This window comes from Acanthisitta chloris, unplaced genomic scaffold (assembly GCF_000695815.1).
Source record: "Acanthisitta chloris isolate BGI_N310 unplaced genomic scaffold, ASM69581v1 scaffold1405, whole genome shotgun sequence".
In the NCBI taxonomy this organism is placed as follows: domain Eukaryota; kingdom Metazoa; phylum Chordata; class Aves; order Passeriformes; family Acanthisittidae; genus Acanthisitta; species Acanthisitta chloris.
Genome location: NW_008674094.1, coordinates 56,436 through 76,448, shown reverse-complemented (window position 1 = coordinate 76,448; position 20,013 = coordinate 56,436). Strand labels below are relative to the sequence as shown.

At 39.1% G+C, this 20,013-nt stretch overlaps 1 protein-coding gene across 1 annotated transcript in view; it reads right to left on the bottom strand.

Moving 5' to 3' along the window:
• Window positions 1-1,292: 1,292 nt before the first annotated feature.
• The window catches only part of HTT (huntingtin), a gene marked incomplete at its 5' end in the record, with an annotated part of 69,433 nt that continues 50,712 nt past the window's right edge, over window positions 1,293-20,013 (bottom strand). The window contains 21 exons of the mRNA XM_009075182.1: window positions 1,293-1,659; window positions 2,628-2,788; window positions 3,455-3,617; window positions 4,953-5,058; window positions 5,191-5,404; window positions 5,631-5,745; window positions 6,260-6,450; window positions 8,942-9,097; window positions 9,941-10,070; window positions 10,254-10,384; window positions 10,661-10,743; window positions 10,912-11,051; window positions 11,475-11,629; window positions 13,934-14,034; window positions 14,213-14,339; window positions 15,501-15,688; window positions 16,503-16,598; window positions 16,879-17,056; window positions 17,502-17,647; window positions 17,847-18,060; window positions 18,886-19,008. Coding sequence (XP_009073430.1) covers window positions 1,446-1,659; window positions 2,628-2,788; window positions 3,455-3,617; window positions 4,953-5,058; window positions 5,191-5,404; window positions 5,631-5,745; window positions 6,260-6,450; window positions 8,942-9,097; window positions 9,941-10,070; window positions 10,254-10,384; window positions 10,661-10,743; window positions 10,912-11,051; window positions 11,475-11,629; window positions 13,934-14,034; window positions 14,213-14,339; window positions 15,501-15,688; window positions 16,503-16,598; window positions 16,879-17,056; window positions 17,502-17,647; window positions 17,847-18,060; window positions 18,886-19,008 — 3,132 coding nt within the window. The remainder of the gene's footprint in view (window positions 1,660-2,627; window positions 2,789-3,454; window positions 3,618-4,952; window positions 5,059-5,190; window positions 5,405-5,630; window positions 5,746-6,259; window positions 6,451-8,941; window positions 9,098-9,940; window positions 10,071-10,253; window positions 10,385-10,660; window positions 10,744-10,911; window positions 11,052-11,474; window positions 11,630-13,933; window positions 14,035-14,212; window positions 14,340-15,500; window positions 15,689-16,502; window positions 16,599-16,878; window positions 17,057-17,501; window positions 17,648-17,846; window positions 18,061-18,885; window positions 19,009-20,013) is intronic.

The window sequence follows — 20,013 nt, the reverse complement described above, 5'->3', positions numbered from 1 at the left end:
AATTCTAACAAATACAACTCAAGACAAATGCTGTGCTAGATTTCCTCATGTAAAGCTTAGGAATCAATGGCTTTCCCTAGGTGGGGAGTAAAACCTAAATCTAGTCCTGTGCAGTGTCCTGAAATTCATGGATATTTGTACTGTGTTTGTGTCTAAAGCATTATGTGTACACCAGGTAATAAAAGAGGTTGTGTAATCTAACACTTCAGCCAGTCCCAAAGTAGACCACAGCAGCCTTCTGATTCTGAACTGCTAGCATAAATTTGTTCACATGAGAGTGTTTTGAATCCAGGTGACTCCATGGTCTCAGGAAAGGTCAAATGGTTGTTGACTACTGGGGAGCTTGCACCATTTTGTCTCTTAAAATGCTGTGCAGCAAATAAGAACAGTTTCTTAAGTATCTTAAATCTGATCCAGAGTAACTAGTCCTCTTTTTTACCATTATGTCTCAAAACAAAGGAATTCCAAAGAAGCTACAGTAAAGTGGATCACAAGAATGCCTCCTTAGTACAGTTTCTCAAGACAAATTAATCATTATATTCCAGTTTTAAAGCACTTTAAGAAAAAGTGAGATGCAAAACAAGATGTCATCTGTACATTAAGATGGATTTCCAAAAGGAACATGAGTTCAAGCACAAGGAAAAAAAATGAGGACAATACAGATATCAAGACATTCAGTAGCATGGCTTCTGTTCATCTCAAGTTAGAGCACAGCTCATGCACCACACATCTTACAATTTTACATACTGTACATAATATAGAAACATTTAAGTTAAAATTTCTTTCACCGATATTTCGTACTCAAATTTGAAATCCTGAGAAGAAAAAAGAAAAACGTGTGGTTATGTATGTGCACTATTATCTCCCGTATCACCAACACATACACCACTGGGTATCAAAGTCCAGAGAGAGAAATTACATGCTGGAAGTGTAAATCATGAAAGCCATTTTCTCTTTTCCTTGTTTGGGAGAGACATTAGGAAACAATTTCTATTCTGTACTACACAACAGTATATACAGGTACATAAAACTATGAAGTTGGCTAATGACTGCAGTTTGCAATAACAGTCTTCTGTCAGTGTCTTACCAGCTGCACCACGGTGGCTCCAGGTGAGCATCAGGAAGAAGAGGAATATCAGTTACCTTGCACATGGCACTTGCTCCTATTTTACAGCTAGTGTGTGTGTGTCTCAGGTCAGTCCCAGACCCCACTTGAAAAACACTGACATACTTCTTTCCACTCACGGGTGCCTGGTATCAACAACAACTACACTACATCCTCAGGTGATTCCCAGTGCTGCAGAGCACTTGTCCATGTGTTCTTGAAGTAAAACTGACAGGTCCATATTTATCACAAATGCAACCCCAGGTATTTTCCTCATCTTGCATTCCTCATAATTCATATTCCAACACTAGTCATGCAGTTCCACTACACATCAGGATGTTCAACATGCTGTGACCTTGTGGACATTTTGCAAACAAGTTAGTAGGCGATGGTATGGGGTTCCTGGAGATGCCACCACCTCAAACACCGACTGGAAGGCTCTCCGATCTAACTCCTCATCTATCTGATGTCGGTAGAAGTCTATGGCCACCAGACAGAAGATGTTCACATCCACTTGCTCTGATTTTCCCATTCTGCTGATAATATGTGGAAGACTGAAATAAAAGTTAAGGTCGTAATAGGACAGAAGTTGCTCATCTTTTGGTATAGCAGTTCTAACCACTGTTCTCCAATAAAATGGTTTGAGTTCACCAACAACGTTCAAGTGCAAAATACTGTCATCTAGCAATTAAACTGCTATGACATAAATCCTATTTCTTCATTAATGTCACAAAATTTCTTATCCCCAGAAATTCATTTCAATCCAGCAGTAGTTTTCTTGATCCATTGGAGCAAACAATGCAATCAGCAACTGCTGAGAGCCAAGGAGCACTGCTGAGACTGAGAGCCATTAGGAAGTTTCAAACATGATATACGGTCACATTTTTGTCTAGTAATGAAATACAACAGTTATTTTCCTGTTTCTTTGCAGGGGGTGTTTGTACGTAAATAAACTCAGCACCAATACCACCTATGTATGTCTTTTGGCTGTTGCCATTTATTTGGCCAATGCCATTCCACTGCCAAACTCACTATTACTGCAGTGCACAGCCATGGGGACACCTGCAAAACACACTTTGTATGTAGAGGATCATTTTCTTGAATTTGCATTTGTTGGCTTTTTTTTTTTCCATCTTATTTTTTTAAAACATCTTATCTGGCAGAAGGAATACAGAGCAAAGCTTTTAAAGGTCACAGCAGTGCTACTTTGGTGAAGCTTTTAAATAAAGTCCTCCAAAGTAAGGACTTTCCCAATCATCTTGCATAGTCACAAGGAACAGATCTTAAAGCAATTTTAGATAACTTTGATTTCATAATCTGTTTAGAAGTTCTTTTTTTCCCCCCTCAAACCAGAGGTACCAGCAGCACAAAGCAACATACACTACCACTAACTGCAGCAGAACTGCCTTTTTTGTGTTAAACTTGTACTCTTCAAGTACTGTCTTCTTCAAGGCTATATATGTGCTACACAGAATCACTATGAATACCCAGAAATGGCACACATTCGGTCTTTTTAGGATACATTGCTGAAATCCATTGACTGGTGGAAGCGCTGACGAAAAAACAGGAAAGACTCCACATTGCCATTGCCACAGGTGTTCTTTGTGTGAAATTGGAGAGAGACAGCATCACCCAGTCACGGACCATTGAGGACTGTCCAGTGCTATGTAGTGTCTGGAATACCTGCAATAATATTGTGCACAGGAATAAAGACATGGGAGATGGACATGGGAAGAAGGTTTAGTTTTCTCTTGTAAATGTTCTGTCCAGCTACAAAAGCTCTGAGGTTCACAAACCAGATTCCTGGGGACAACTCTGAGTCTAAAGAATTAGTGGACTCATGACATATGTGCCAAACTGAAGTAAACATACAGAAATGCAAAACTTGTCTGGTGTCTGTTCTTGCCTATAGTTCTTATTTATTGATCAAATGTGGTGCACACATGCACTCTCAAGTGATGCATGAGTCCAGCACGTGCTGAAGAGCAGAACACCCAGAAACCCAACTGAGTCCACAGGAGCTTGACTGTAGGGTTCACAAGGTGAGCTGACCTGGGATGGCTCCCTGAGACCCAGAGTCTGAGCACCAGGATCACAACTACTGTTTATCTCTTTATTTTCTCATTATCAGTGATCGAACTGTCCTGCTGTGAGCTTTGGCTTCCAGGTGACATGGTGCTTCTAGCCCTTGATGCTGCCTGGAACACAAAGCTCACAGCAGTGCAGCTCAAGCACTGCGACTGCTTTGTTAGATCTAATTAACAAAATGGGTATTTGCCTCCTCGACTAAGCTGTCAGTTATTTAGTAACCTTCTGAAACATTTAATGAAAAAGAAGTACAAATACTACCTTATAAACCACTGTTGCCATGAATTGTGGGTATGGCTGCTGATTGGATAAAAATTCTCCAATAACTTTATTCATTACATCTTGTGGGGGAAAAAAATCATCCAGGAACTGTGGAAGGATCCGAGCCACTACTCTAGCTTCAAAAGGAAATCCCTTCCTGATCCTGGAAATAATAAAAAAGAAAATATTTTATCACTGAATTCCAGTACATATCTTGTTCTTTTCCAGCTTATTTAGCAATAGAATGTTTTACTTTAACCCTTGAGATAGCCAAAAAGTTCTCAACACTTAAGACTCCAAATCTTCATGTGATCTTAGCAACAGACAACCCAAAGAGGTTTATCAAAGCTGTCAGAAGTTGTTACAGGTGTGCCCTTCCCCCCCATCCCCCTTTTTCTATTTAAAAAGTAGTCACAATTTTTGAAGGTCTGGAATCTGCACCTCTCAGAGGTCAGACTTACCAATGGGAATGCTGAAACAACTAAACAAGAACAAAAAAGGACAGGGAAATCACTACTGCCATTTACCAGAGAAAAGAATTTATAAGCAGAAGACTAATTCCATTCATAACATCTTTGCTTTTCCCCCCCCTCCCCCAAAGATCAGAATGACCAATATACCTACAAGAAAAGCAAGTTGTGCTGCTCTGTAAAGAAGGGAAAAGATACTTCAACTTAGAGACAATTTTATTTAAATAACCTGATTCTAATAAAGGCTGCAACTGCTGATGTGTCAAGATCAAGTTATCATCACATGATTCTTCCCTGCAAAAGTTAATTTCTGCTTGTAGTATTCACATTTGTTTTGCTAACTCTTAGGAGGGATATTTGCAAGAGCACTCAAGCAGTGAGTGCAGAAGTGAAGCCCTCATCCAGTTTTATGGAAAAACCACTGAACACTTTAAAAAATGTAAACCATTACCCACAAACTACTACACAAAATCTAACATGCTATACTCACTTAAGGCAGCTTGAAGTTGTCAGATCAAAACAGAGGGTTTGAAATGTTTCCATTAATGAGTTCCATGTGAACACAGAAGTTCTACTGTACCCTTCCACTGCAATTACTTAACAGCCTTGGAAAGAGCAACTCTTGGGTGGGGGAAGGGGGAAAAAAAGTTTGAAACTCTTAGGGTGGTTTGAAAGATTATTTCCTGTAAACTGGATTTATATCTTTGATTACGCAGAAGACATCCTGAAAAGCACTTAAGAGTTTGACCTGAAGGGAGCTGGAAATGCATTTATGAAGTATTACAGTTTGTGCAACACACAGTATCAGTTAGGACATGTCTGTTTTCCATTTACATTCCTATACATTTGTGCTGCCTTCAGCAATTCCATCAGAGTTACTGTGTATACTAGGAGTGTAACTTTGAAGCAATAGTAAGCAGAGAAAAAACATTAATTAACCTCAAGAGCTGACAAACAGAGAAGTGACCACACAGTGACAAACAATCATTTCCTTCCCAGTGCCCCAGCTACACATTTTATCCCCTTACCTATCAAAAAGGACAGACACTCGTTCCATGGCTACGATCACAGACTCACTGTCAGGAGCACCAGGATTTGCATCTGTGATACGACTGGGGCTGATTTTTTCCTTTCCTAAACCAAAAGAATTTGTTACAAGTTTACTGTCAATGTTAAAGTAAAACCTTTTTACTCTTATCAACAAACTTAAATTAAGAAAATTAGCACTGTTAGTAAGCTAGTCTCTCAGCACAAAAAAGTGAGTACCTGTGTACATGCAAGTCAGCATCAACCCAAGGGCTGCCATTGCTCTGTGGGGGCTCTGCACATTCACCCTGTCAACACTCAGTTTAACCAGGGATTCACTATCCAGCCTGGAAAGCTGCTCTGAAAGAAGGAGTCGCTCCAATCCTCTAAGGACACAATGGTAAATAATGGATGGTGTTGATTCATCACTTCCAGACACCATGACTCCACACATCTGAAATAAAGCAGAAAGCCAACTACCTGACTTTGAGGTGTCTTTAGGTCATCTTTCTAGCACCATACCACTGCAATGAGTATGGAACAATATCAGGTATTAAGAAAAAGTGATGAAATTACACCCAAAAGCATACCTACACCACAATAATCAAGCTGAGTGTTAGAGATAGCTATGTGGTGATCCCAGGCTGCACAACTGCCTATGAAGCATCATCACAACATACCTGGATAATTCCTGCAGAGAATTCAGGCCCCACATCCAGTGGATAATTCTCAATCAAATAGAAAGCAGCTGCACACATTACCAAGATGTGCTGTTGGTTATGGATATTCACACAACTGTAAATAACCAAAAAAACATCAGTGGTCACATCAAAGTCATCTAAGCCACAAACAGATCCACAAAATAGTTTTGCACAAGAAATTTATGCCGTTTTTAAAATCACACAAAGTATCACCAAGATGCCATAACACAACACTGGTCATCATGAAAATCCAGTGCAATGCAACTGTCCAGCAATAAAATCAGAAGTTAACATTGTCTGACTTGTTTAAGAGAAAAACTTCACTACTGATCCTGCAAGTCTTATTCCATGAGTACATCTACTGACAGAAAAATGAGGTTTAAGGAACACAATTTACCAAAAAGCCTGAACTATCCAACAGTTTTCTCACCCTCAAATATCATTTCGCTTTGTAAACTGGATGATATTTTCACTGAAAATGCCAAAAGCTGCTTGATACAACAGCCTGCTCTAAAACTCACTGACAGCCACGAATGACAGAGAGCCCTTTTGCTCACACATAAACACACAACAGTTTGGAGCCAGCAGCAAGGGGGAAAAAGTCTTACTGTGCTACTCCTCTCAGATTGGAGAGCAGATACTCGCTGATAATTGGAATGAGCTGCTTTGCTGTCTCATCAAGCAGGTCACACTCAAGGATATAAAGAATTCCATGCAGAGCTCCAATCCGACTTGGCATATGGGTGCTTCGAAGGGTTGATTCCAGCAGTCGACTTACTGGTTCAGCCACAGCTTTATCCTGACACATCCAACAAGAGTATTCATTAGAAGTCAATACTGGTTCAAAATACTGGCAAGTCCTGTGATTTGGAAATACTTGGAACAAATCAAAGAGCAGAAAATAGGGCATGAACCAGGGCCTTGGCTTAAAGCTACTTTGGATCAAATGTCACAAGAGTAACAAAATCATATAAGAGATGATTTGCAGATTAATTAGTAAACTGATGCTACTCTGTTTTACTTGTAGAACATTATCTCATGATTGAAAGTGAAAAAAAAAACCAAAATAAACCTCAATTCAGTAAATAATATGTGCTATTAAGAATCCTCTACGTATAAAACTCGGAGAACACATAAATGGAACAAAGTGGAGTAGATGGCAGTTATAGTTGTCTACCAGTCTGTTTCAGACAAAAGCATCCTTTGTGGTTAGCTGGAAGGCCAGAAAATTTCAATCATCTGAGACCACTGGCACTCAGACCTACATATCTTGCTCTCCCCACCACTCCCACGATCCATATGAGGTGACTGAGTGCACCCTCAGGCAGTTTGCAGATGACATCAGGCTAGGCAGGAATCTTGATCTGCTGGAGAGTAGGAAGGCTCTACAGAGGGACCTGGACAGCCTGGACTGATGGGCTGAGACCAATGGTATGAGGTGCTACTGGCTTGAGGCAGACTGGCTGGAAAGTGGCCCAGTGGAAAAGGACCTGGGGGTGCTGGTTGACAGCCAGCTAAACATGAACCAGCAGTGGGCCCAGCTGGCCAAGAATGCCAATGGTATCCTGGCTTGTATCAGCAATAGTGTGGCCAGCTGGACTAGGGCAGTGATTGTTCCCCTGTACTCAGCACTGGTGAGGCCACACCTTGAACACTGCATTCAGTTCTACGCTGCTCATGTCAACAAAGACATTGAGGTGCTGGAGTGTGTCCAGAGAAGGACAATGGAACTGGGCAAGGGTCTGGAGCACAAGTCTGATGATGAGTGGCTGAGGGAGCTGGAGGTGCTTAGTCTGGAGAAAAAGAGGCTCAGGGGAGACCTTACTGCTCTCTACAACTACCTGAAAGGAGGGTGTAGCCAGGTGGGGAGCAGTCTCTTCTCCCTGGTAACAAGTGACAGGACAAGAAGAAATGACCTCAAGTTGCACCAGGTGAGGTTTAGGTTGGTATTAGGAAAAATTTCTTAACCACGGGGATTGTCAAATGCTGGAACAGGCCACCCAGGGAAGTGACTGAGTCATCGTCGTGTATTTAAAACACTTGTAGATGTCGCACTGAGGGACATAGTTTAATGGTGGACTTGGCAGTGCTGACTTAATGGTTGGGCTCCACTTTCTTAATGACCTTTTCCAACCTAAATGATTCCACAGTTCTATGTTTAGTATTCAAACACCAAGTTGGTATCAGATACTTCACTCCCTGTTCTCTGTGTACAACAGCTTGCTGAAATATACAAACTCTATATTAAACTGTTAGTTTTGAAAAGTCTTTTTTTACAATCTAAGTATTTAGTAGAAATTATTTGTCCCTGTCATGAAGTATCTGAGATACAGCCCTGTCTTCTAGTGTGCACTCTCCAGTTGCTCTTTTTAAGCAGATTTTCTACATAACTGAGCACAGGACAACAAGCAACTCCTGATGGAATCAACTTTTTCTTTTTTTCACTCCCACTAAGCTGTTATATTCAGCTGTTTGCTTGTGAGAAGGTGTTATTACTTCACTGAGTGGGAAATTACAGCCTAGTCAGAATAAGCTCAACTCAAACTGTTTCTGTATGTTTGACATCACTTTCAGAGCCTTCCCTTGTGCAGCTCCTGCTACAACAGCTACTGCAAGTCCCACATCAAAAGTCTTTCAAAACTTCTCTTGTCACTATTACCCATATAGTTTCACATTAGTCTCTTATGGACTTTCTAGAAATGCTAACTTCTTCCAAAATTAGTTGTAATTTTTTTCCCCTAAATAATCTCACTCAAATTCCACTAGAAAGTACTACTGGTTTCTAGACTACATATTGAAAGACAAAACAATGCAATGGAGGGAAGGAAAAGGGATACCTATCTGGCTACATATTCATCACATGTACTGTTCCAGCCCCTCATGAGCTTGCAGCCATTCACCTGTAATACAAATCTAGCAACAGCTGTTCCACAGTCCTCATTTCTGTCCTGAAATGCAACATGAGGAGTCCAGGGCAAAGGCAACACTGAACTGAGTAAGATAAACCGAGAAGCACATTACATTATGCTCAAGCATTAAAAAAATAATAAAAAAATCAAACCAAACCACCTTTCTGTTTGAATATGGTGCAAAACTGGAGATGATGTTTGCTACCTCTGAAAGCCCAAAACACACATGCTTTTACTTCCTACAGCCATACAGGTCAGCTAAGGGATATTCTTAAGAGACAAACCACTCTTACCAAGTACACCAGATTTGCAGCACAAGCTAAGGACGAGTAAACCTAGTCACTCAGGAATTTGCCACAAACTTGCATGAGAATTTCTTACCATTCCAAGAACAGCAGCAGCTTTACAAGTGGCTGGTATCAAATACTGTACAAGAATCTCATCTTCGGATGGATGCACCTTTCGCAACTCTGTCAGCGTAGTATACATCATCTCAAACTGATTCCTCTCTGTAAATAAGTCTGACACTGCCAGAAGCTGTACAGAAATTCAAATTGAATATGAAAAAAAACATTAGTAGACAGCCAAAAATTGACTCTCCCTTGTGTTATAATTATGAGCAAAAGATTCCTCAATTGATCTAGTAAATGTGCAAACTTTTACCCAAGTGTCTGAAATAACATTAACTACTGCTGTCCAGAATTAATTCTGCTGTTCACCTCAGACAACAATTACCACCAAATGGTCCTTTTTCTCAAAAAGGTTTACAAAAATCAAATCCACTACAGTAAGTAATTCTGCGAAATGAACAAACATTGTGATTTACAATGTACTAAACTACCCTAAAACCACACAACACATACTTCTTCTGCAAGGACAGTGTCTTTTTAAGACTTGTATGATAATGACTAATTGCTATCAAGACACATTCCACACCTGTGTTCTTTATTTTGCTTCTGCAGTTCAGTAGTCAATTTAATTCTCTAATACACTGTTGTTCCATCTTCATTTTCTTACAAAGAGATAAGTAAATCTTGTTTTAGCAAGCAGTCAAGTGAAATACCAACTATCCTACCCCTGCCCTTGGCAGGGGGGGTTGGAACTAGATGATCTTTAAGGTCCATTCTAACCCCTAAAATTCTCTGATTCTAGGATCCTATGATTAAGTTATGATAAAGCATTAGCAATGTAGCAGCAGAATATGCAATCCAGATATAGCTTAAATCAGTGTACAGTTGTACTTGCTCCAGTTATATTTCTGTGCTGCCAAGAAAACTCAGTGTGTCCCATACATAAAGACTTGCTCTACAAAAGCTGCTTAGCTCTGAACACTTGGTAATATCTACTCAATTATGACTCTGAAAAATCCTTTAGACTTACTGATCGCACCACTTCACTGATCAAAATGACTGGTGTTCTCTTGCTGGGGTTTGATGGCAATATCCACTGACTGTACAGTTCAAGCAAGAACTGAGAACAAGAATGTATATCTACACCAGCTCGGTGTTTCCTGCAAAGTACAATAAACAAGTATTAAAAATGGCTGTTCTTAAGCCCTGCTGAAATACTTCATTTGAAACACATTTGTTTACCAGCATTCAATTTATAAACCCAGCTTCTTGAACTCAACATGAAGAGATAAAACCTTATCAATAAGTCAAAGAAGAGAAGAGATAAGAAAAATACACGACACCTGGTGTTTATAGGGGAGGTTGGTGGTGAGGAAGGAGCAGGGATGTCATTCTCATCTTCTTCATCCTCACCCCACTCTTCTTCTCTCAGTGGAGTGATATTATTTCCTAACCATATGGAGTGTATAGAGACCTTGCAACACACACACAAGAGAAGATAAATAGCAAAGAAACACATTTAACACCCCCATAGTCAGATTAGAAAAATCTTAAAAGCCCAATACATTTTTCATTTAAGTGACAGGCAACACACAGTCTTCTGGCTAAGAGACATCCAGGTGTATCCTACCCTGCCTCACTCAGAGCTTTTAGTTTCTACTTGATGCTTAGCAATGCTTCTTAAACTAATTTTTCACAAATTGGAAGGAATGTAATAAAGGTCATGTTCAAAGTTGAGATTTTAACATACCTGTCCCAGTTTATAATCCATATCTCCTATTTCTCGTTCAGTATTGATCTGCAGTAAGAGTTTTTCATGGCTGATGAGAGCACCTGTAACAAAATACAAGACGAATTCTTTAAAAATGCAGAAGAAAGATGTGAAAATGGCTTCATTTCCTGCAAACCGGATTTCAAATAAATTTTCCTAAGAGCATCCTTCCCACTCTTTAAGTGTAAAAAAATTAATTCAGCCCTTCTCCCCTACACACAAACACTTACCTGTAGTAGCAGGAGAAAGTGATGGAACAGGGTCCCAAGCTTGGTACAAGTGATGAGTAGCAATATTATCTCTCTTAGATACCATTGCTTGGATTTCCTGTTCAACAATTCCTCTGATAACACTTAGCTTCCTCCCAAACCTGAAAGCCCAAGAGAAATGAATTTAAGCAGATTTTTCTTCTAACATGTTTGTGCAGATCTTACTGCCTCACTCTGCCATGGTATATGCTTATTTTCATTATCTATTATCTAGCTATCTATTATTATCCATTATTATCTATTGTCTTATGGTTATTTTCATTATCAGGGAGGCTAAAACTAAGATGGTGAGAAATACATTCTACACACTGTTTACTAAATTTTAATATATTATTTGTCAGATAGTCTTTTAACTCAGCAGCTTCACAATGCCAAGTCCATCTAATTTCTATGTAAACAGATCCATCTATATATCTACTCTTGTTTACACAACATAGTCTATACAGATTTTTGCTACAGCTAGACTAAGTAATTGTAATGATGTATTAATCCCAAGTTTTATGCATTTGAAAACAAAAATATACCTTGTATCCAGAGCTTTCAGAGCTTTGTTGCGGGGCTGCTGTTCCAAACAGCTAACTGCTGGATTGCCTGCAACAGGTATTGTCATTGCACTCAGCACCAGGGAAGTTATGGCTTGTACTGCAAGAACATTAATTTGGGTCCTCTCTGTATCTTCCTGTAAAATGAACTCACTGTAATTTGAATTATAAAAAGAAAACAACCCCAAAGCCCTGAATATCAGTTTGTCACTTTTCACTGACTGATCATTAATAAGCCTGACATCTAGTCTTCTTCCCAGCCAGAAATCTCAGTGGCATGAACACTGCACACAGACTCCAGCAGCAACACATCCTTCCCGCTCATCAGCCAATCTGCAAGCATCCTCTCATCCCATGGGCATTAAAACCTCAAGATGTCCATTTTGGACCTTCTTGAGTGTTTCACTCCTTTCTTTGCAGCTACTCATTAGTTACTCACTGAAACAAAGCGCTAAATGAGCCCAAATCTGAGTTGAAAACCCTTCAGAGAAGGAGCTATGTTAACTGTGTTCAGTAACAGCCTGTTTCAGAACAAAACTCAAACTCATCATGAATATTCAGTAGCATTTTTCTGGGCATCATTATCCAGATGCATCCAATGTTTCTTTTATACCAAGATGATACATATTCAGTACTTAGCACCACCATAAAAGCATGAGAAAATATTAACTTTCCTAAAATATTTGGTTATATTTGGTTCAATCTATTATTCATACTTGAGGCACTGCCATTTTTCTCCAAGTATTTGGAACTACACACATTGCATCAAGTACTTTGCCACTGTAAATTGTCACCACTGTAGTCATCTGTTTCTCTTCCTTAAAAAAACCCTCTCTTAAAATAAACCTCCAGCACTGTGGGTTGTAACTCATACTCTGTGTGTTGATGGCAGTAAGAATCTTTGCAATACAGTTAGCTTTTTTTTTCCACCCAAACTTGTTCATGATTGGTCTTTTGACTTAAATGAAGTTTTTTTACAAACTAAAATCAGTACAGCACAAACACGGGAATTCTGAAGTGGCAGATCTAGCTGTCTTTGTATAGACTCTGATTCTCAGGTCTAGCTGTCTTTGTATAGACTGCGATTCCTTTCTGAAAGCATCAGACCACAAGAGAGTCTGATCCTTTTCAGAGACAGTAACAAATGTTAACCTTACAATAAGAAAAAAAAGTATTTTTATTTCAGAAAATATTAACATACTGAACTATATAACAGTTCTCAAAATGTTTGCAATTTTGAACATAGTGGTTTGCCTTGGAAAGCACAGGGGCAGGATCACTCTTGGCCCACAAATAAATACACTAAATGTGACAAATAAGGAACTACCGATAACTGGATTGCCTGAAGTCTGATCCAACATGGCCATTCTGTAGAAAACAGTTAAGTTGAGGTGTCCAAGCCTGTATAACAGAAAATACTACCCCAGAGAAGAGGGGATGATGATTCCCTATTCCTATTTGGAGCCTGACACCTAGGGAGCAAGGGAAACAGACCTTTTTGCCTGTTATCCAGGATCCACAATTCATAGGCATCTACCCTCTGACTTCTTAAGATGCCTTAGGCTCTGCACCTACCACCAGGACCATGAATGCTACACAGGCCGAGGAACATAAGCTTTCAGGTCAAACAACTAGAACTAGTAAAAACAGTTTGCTAGCAGGTTAAGATCTAAAGAGGGAAAAATCTTTCATGATACCCAAGTTAACTCTCATCTTGGCTTTTCACAGAATCAAAGCTGGAAGAGATCTTCAAGCTCATCCAGCCCAACCATCACTCCAGCACCACCATAATCAAGTGCCACATCCAGATGCCCCTTGAACACTTCTAGAGATGGGTGACTTCCCCATCTCCCTAAGAAACTTATTCTAATGCCTAACCACTCCTTCAGTGAAAATTCTTTTCCTAATAGCCAATGTGAACCTCCCCTGGTACAACTTACAGCCATTTCCTTCTGCCCTTTCGCCTGAGACATGGCAGAAAAGACTGACCCCCACCTCCTAAAACCTCCTTTAAGGCAGCTGTAGAGAGCAGTGGGGTTCCCCCCTCAGCCTCCTCTTCCCTAGACTGAACACTGCCAGCTCCCTCAGCTGATCCTCATAAGACACATGCTCTAGACCCCTCACCAGCTTTGCTGCCCTTCCTGGGACATCAGTATTTTGGTACAGAAATTGGTATATAAGTACCTATACTTAGGTATATATATTGGACACTAATTTTGGTATAGACAAAATTCTTCAGTTCTGATCCCCAAATGCTCTCCACTTGCCCAAATTAGAAGCCCAGATATCTGATTTGCAGTCCAGAACCAGGTGGGAGACACATGAACATGTATCATGAGGTCAATTAATTTCTAGTCAAGAATCTTACCAGTTTTATTAATAGAAACAGTTTTCTTAGTATAAGTAAAATATAATTTTACAAATTCAGTGAATGACATTACCTCTTGCTGGTTCTCCTCTTGGTCCATTACAATGGGCTGAGTTACAAGCACACCAAGCAAAGTAGCCCAAGTCTCTTCAAACTGAGTGCGGCTGATCCATCCTGTGGAAACATCCAGTGAGAGTCACTTATGTTTTAATACAAACAAATAACACTGTGTCCACAGACTTAATTCTCTATTTGATTTGGCAATGGTACCAGATACAGCTATTTAGTAACTTCACATGTAGGTAAATGCCCAATAAGAGCCAACTGTATTCATTTTTAGCTCTGTACATACCAAGTGTATTAATGCGGTAGATGAACTCCTTGAAGATTTCTTTTTCTTGAAGAAATTCAACTGGGATTTCAGGAAAAACTGTGCCAAAGTCACCTGCGGGCTTTGGTGACCAGCCTAATTTCCAGACCTGAAGAAATATAATGAAAGTTTAATCGTCCAAAGCAGATAAAGTATTAATATGGCAGCTCTAAATATATACACAGCATTCAAAAGCAATGAGACATCAGGAAGAAAAGCAATTCTCCAAATAAAAAAACTTAAGAGAAAGACTGAACATCTAATGCAGCTTATACATATTTTACACTATTTCTAATTTTAGTTGCTTTTCCAGCATATTTCGCACTGTAAATTCAGTCTTATGGTCCAAGTTTGGACGTAAAGACAAGCAAGTTCCTGTCACATATTTCAGTTTAGAATTTAAATGCCAGGTCATTCCCAGATTGTGCAGAAATGATGCTGAAAGGGAATTCAAGGTAAAGAGTTCATGTACTGCTGTTCCCTGAAACAGCACACAGATACATCCAAGAGAGGGCAAAAAAGTCTCAGCCAAAACAATTATCTTTTGGCATCCCCTCAAAAAGAGAGTGCTGAGAAACAAAGAAAGGCTAGAGAAATAGTCTTGCAGATAACAGGAAACTGCTTCTGCTCTGTCCAATAAGCATATTTCCAGTAATGGTTTTGAAGTTTACCTCCATGTATTGTTAGTACAGTGAAATGACTTTGTTTTAGTAATCACAAGGTGTTCTCAAATCCATGTTATGTAAGCCAAAAGGAAAAGGTTGAAATACCTTGTCCAAAAGACCCAAGATGAATTAGGAAAAAACAGTACTACTAATCCAAAAGTATCGGCGTGGAACACCTTGGTATGGTGTCACACAAATACCTGAGTTAGTTAACACATTACTACAGACAGCTCAGCACCATTATACCATTGTGGGGCTCAGTATGACAAAAAATGTTCTGCGTCAAATACAGTATTAGTATTAGCCCTAACAAAACATCCAAGTCACTGCTTGCTCTTTCTTTCTTAAACTACCAGCTGGACATTTTTTCACACAAGGTAAGGAGCAGCTACACTCTTTGCTAATCAAATCTCTGAATCCAACCTGACCTCTTATGTGGTATCTTTTCAATGTTGCCACTTAGTGTTCAAAAAGTCAAACTTGCCGATCCATCTAGCTTAAGATTGAAGTCCTACTGATGTAAAAATTAAGATGTAGCACCGTATTTGGTTTTCACAGTTTTGAGTAGTTTTCAAAGTCCTGAAAACAAAGCATAATGAACATACCAAGGGAGGAACTCTTGTGTAACTGTTCACTAGAGGCAGCCTTGCTAAACTGATGATGATGTTCTTGAGGACAGGAGTAAGAAACGCTGGGATGCTGCTGTTTCTTCTGTGCCCCAGTGACAAGACAGTCTGCAAGCATTCCACCATCTCAGCTATCATTTCACATGCTGCAGTAATGTGTTTAGTTTCTTGGTTGGGAGAGAAAGAAATTCAGTTTTATGAATCTATTCAAAAGACACATAATTCAAAAAGAAAGAAAACAAATTCTTAACAAAAGAGTATGTCAACTAAAAAGGACAAAATCCCAAGAAGGAGACCTAGAAAGAAATATTCTAGAATATTTCAGCTAGTTGAAGAGCACTAGTACCACCCTCCCCCCACAATGGCATGCACTGTTTGCCAGTCCCAGAGCTGGAGATGACCAGGACTGAGATCTGCCAGCAGAACAGCTCACTTGCTAACCCCAGCAAGAACAGGCCACACTGAATAGAGTAATGCTGAGAATTTAAACAGCCTCAGAGCTGTCTCCATGCTAAATCTGAGGAGCAGGTAATTCCTGTAGATGGAAGTGGTATCTTACTGTACCAGCACAGCTGGATACAGAAAACACTGCTGTCCACACTCTCAGACTAGGCTTGATCTTGACCTCAACATAGTGCTCTTATACTACAGAAGGGCAGATAGTGAATCTGCCATTTTCCGAAAAAAATATGAACAATTCTACCTCTCCCCCATGAAATTTTAAAATCCCACAACATTTAAAAAGCTCGGTCTGCATCATCCTGCACAGCTAACAGTGTCCCCGCAAAAAAGAGCTGCATTGATGTTTAACCCTGAAGAAGAAACAACTATACCTGTCAAAAATATGTCAACCTCCATTTAAGAGGCATTTACCAACTACAAATAAGGTCTCAGGTGAACTCTCCTTGTTGAATGTAATAGTAATGGAAAGGGTAGCTACAACTACTTCTTAAGTGAAAGGGGAATTCATTGTTTACTTACTCTGTACATTTGACTCAACTTCAGCCTCACTTAAAGGTTTTGAAGTATTCTTCTTTCTTTCAGGACTAAGAAGTTGATTACCAGGTTCCACAGCAACTGAATCAGACAAAAATATTTCAAAGTTACAGCTGTTATATATTTCATATTCCATTTTCTACCACATAGCAGTCAAATGTTTAACACATCCAAGGCATATGCCAAGCTCAAAAGTAAACACAAAATTTTAAATGAGAAATTAAAGTAGTAAAAAAATATATTTGTCAAACAAATAATTAATAAGGGCTCAAAGGAAATATCCCAGACATGCAGCATTTGATCAGTGATGACTGACAATTTATTACCAAAGTTTTCTCCTAGCTGTTCAAATTGCACTCACCTGCTTCTATGATAAATCTAATGCAATTAATTAAGGAGCAAGCATATGTCACATGAGCTGCAGAAGACAGCAAATTCCAGAGACTAGGCTGCTGTAGTGTCAGACAGCAACAATCCAGACCAGCTTGAAGATCTACACTTAATGGAACCTGGTCGTGCATTAAATGCCATGATAGTGCCTGTGCAAAAACCGGAAGTTTCCAGTTAACAGCAAATTCTCACAACAGAACAACTTCTAACCAAAGGTGGGTTTTAATACTCTAAGTTTTATTAGCAAGTAGTATGGATTTTTTTTTCATGAGACAGCAGAATTTATTTTAAGTAAATGAAAATTATGACCATTATATGTTGTTTATTCAGTGTCTCAAAAAAATCAGTGCAGGGCCATTCTCCCAAATGCCAAGATCATTCAATCAACCTCTCCTGGTAAAAAGCTGCCCTTGCCCCCTAAGCCCAATCTGATTTACTAGCACAGGTCAAACACAAAAAACACTGAAGAAATTTCTACGGTTAAGACAAAGAAATTGCTCAGATCAAAAGTTACTCAGTGATGATCAGTTTAAGACAATGTTGTTCCCTCTCCCAACATTTCATCACATCTTTAATTATGCTGTAGTTTCTTACCTCTACTGACATCACTACGAATTTCAGGATATCATCCTCTTTGTCAGGAGGAACACGGAGACCAGCTGGTAGTTTTGAGAGCAACAACAAATACTGAGCCAGTGCACGACAAAGTGTCATCATAGACTGATACATCACCTCATCTCCTATAAAATAAGACTGGATGAAATCTAGCAGTTTGCATTTTTTTCCCTTCAATAATTGTTTTTCAGAATTATTTCATAAGCACTTTTATGCTAGGTACCTTGATTTTTAAAAACAGTAAGTTCACGTATTCACAAGACACCTGTACAAGTATCTTTGCAGAGGAGAGAATAAACTTTAAAAGACCATTATTTCTATTACCAAAGATATCGCTTAGTTTTTTCCAGTAGGCTGATGGCTCAGTTGGCATTAGTGGTTGAAAAACCTGGTGGTTGGCAGAAAGGTTTTGTACAGCAGAAGACACATGATCCAGAGTTACCCTCCGAGCTGTTTCAAAGAGGTTACTCTTCTGGTCCCTTGAGATCTCATTCATGCCAAGGCTTAAACAAGGTGCTAACAAGCTTAGGTTGAAATCCTGAAATAAAATAGTAAATAAAAAGAAATTGCTTTTAAAGAGAAACTAATTACTTGGTGGTGCTATTCTGGCATACTAATGTGCTGGTAAATTTACAGTTTATTAATTATTATGGCCTTTGCTCTATTGTGGTGCAACAATGCCATAGTTAAGGCCATATTGGTTCCACATTCAAATTCCACCCACTATTGTACTGGAAAGAAAAACCAATATGCTTATTCCAAATTTTCAGGGCCATATGTGAATGAAGCTTAAGGATGACATATACATTAGGAATCTTCAAGCAATAGGTTTTCAAACAAACAGGTCAAACATCTTTTAAAGAGTTTCCCCACTGTTATTTCTGCATGCCAGCAGCAAATATAATGTAGAGAATTTGAGCAAAATAAATTTGACAAAGCAAAGTTGTCCTTTATGCCAGATCTGTGGCATGTTACTGGAATACTGCAAGTCATCTAGCACAGATATTGGAAAGGTTACAGAAACATCTGGCCTTGTAAGAGACTGTAATTAAGAGATTATGCAAATGTAGATAGAACTGGATTATTGTGACTGCACTACATAAACTAACCTTCACTTCCACTCTATATGCCCAACAGGTACTACTAGAAAGTTAGTATTAGCAGCATTGCTAGACACAGATCTACTGTTTTACATAAGTATCTACTATTTTAGTTTTCAAAATGGAGTCTGAAATAAATCTGAAGTGTTTACGTTTAAGAATGCAAACACTTCAGAATGTAATCTATTAATACTACCAATACAAACACTCAAACTAATCACATCCTCTTTAGCTGACTCTGTTTCATCTGACAAAGAAGTTACCTTGCTGGTCATGAAGGAGTTCAGGTCAGGCTGAGGAATCCTATTTACCAGCTCTGCACCTTCCAGCAGTGCTGAGTCAGATCTGATGCAACACTGTGACCTCACGAGTGACACATACCAGTCCTTTAACAATGAAAAAAGGAAATTTATTATATATTTGTTTTCAGAAATGCTACAGTTCATGGGAGCAGAGGGAGAACTGCTCATTGGCACTGAATCATGGTCTAAGACATCACAAGTCTACATCAATGTCAAAAAGAACTCAAAGAAAAAAGCAGAGCAAAACAGACAACTGGTGAATGGAAATGGAACATCTTAAACTAGACCAAAGGATGTTCCCTGACAAGTTGTCTATTTCCATCAAAGTCCAGCCAGGAAACAAGGAAAAATGAATCCTAATATATAGTGCAGGTGTATGTATTAGGATCCCAAAGCTGAGGGGACTATCTAGGAAAAAAACATGGAATACTCAGTAGTCAGAAAAAATATAATAGTAATAGCAAAAAAACCAATACTACATCCAAGGAAAAGTCTTCAGACTAAAATAAATCAGCATACGAAGATAACATCTATCTTTCAACACACACTGAAATAAACTAAGACCATCATGCATGACTGCAAATATACTCCTTAAATTATTAGCCATGAGCTTACAGGAATTAGTTAATAATATAATTAATTTAACTAAGGAATATAAAGAGACTGAGTTACCCCTTTTCTGTGTTTTTTCTCCCATAACTGGACAACCTGAAATTGCTGACATTAATCAGAACACAACTAAGCCTGTCAGAGATCAATGAGTATCTGGACAATGCTCTTAGTCATGCAATTTCAGATTTAGCTAGTCCTGAGAGGAGGAGGAGTTGGGCTCAATGATCCTTAAGAGTCCCTTCCAACTTAAGACAGCCTATGATTCTATGAACTACGTAGTGGTTGTGGAGAAAGCATACAAAAACTACTTCCTTTGTGCAGGATTTACTGTGACAGAGGAAGATTTTTTGGTTAATTTGTAGACAGAAAGTTATGGGTAAATGGTTTCTGGGCACAGAATTTTCTCCTGCTGTCCAAGTAGCTCTTAATCTCTCTCCTTAGCCAATTGTTTCCTCAACTACTTATTAAGACTCAGCC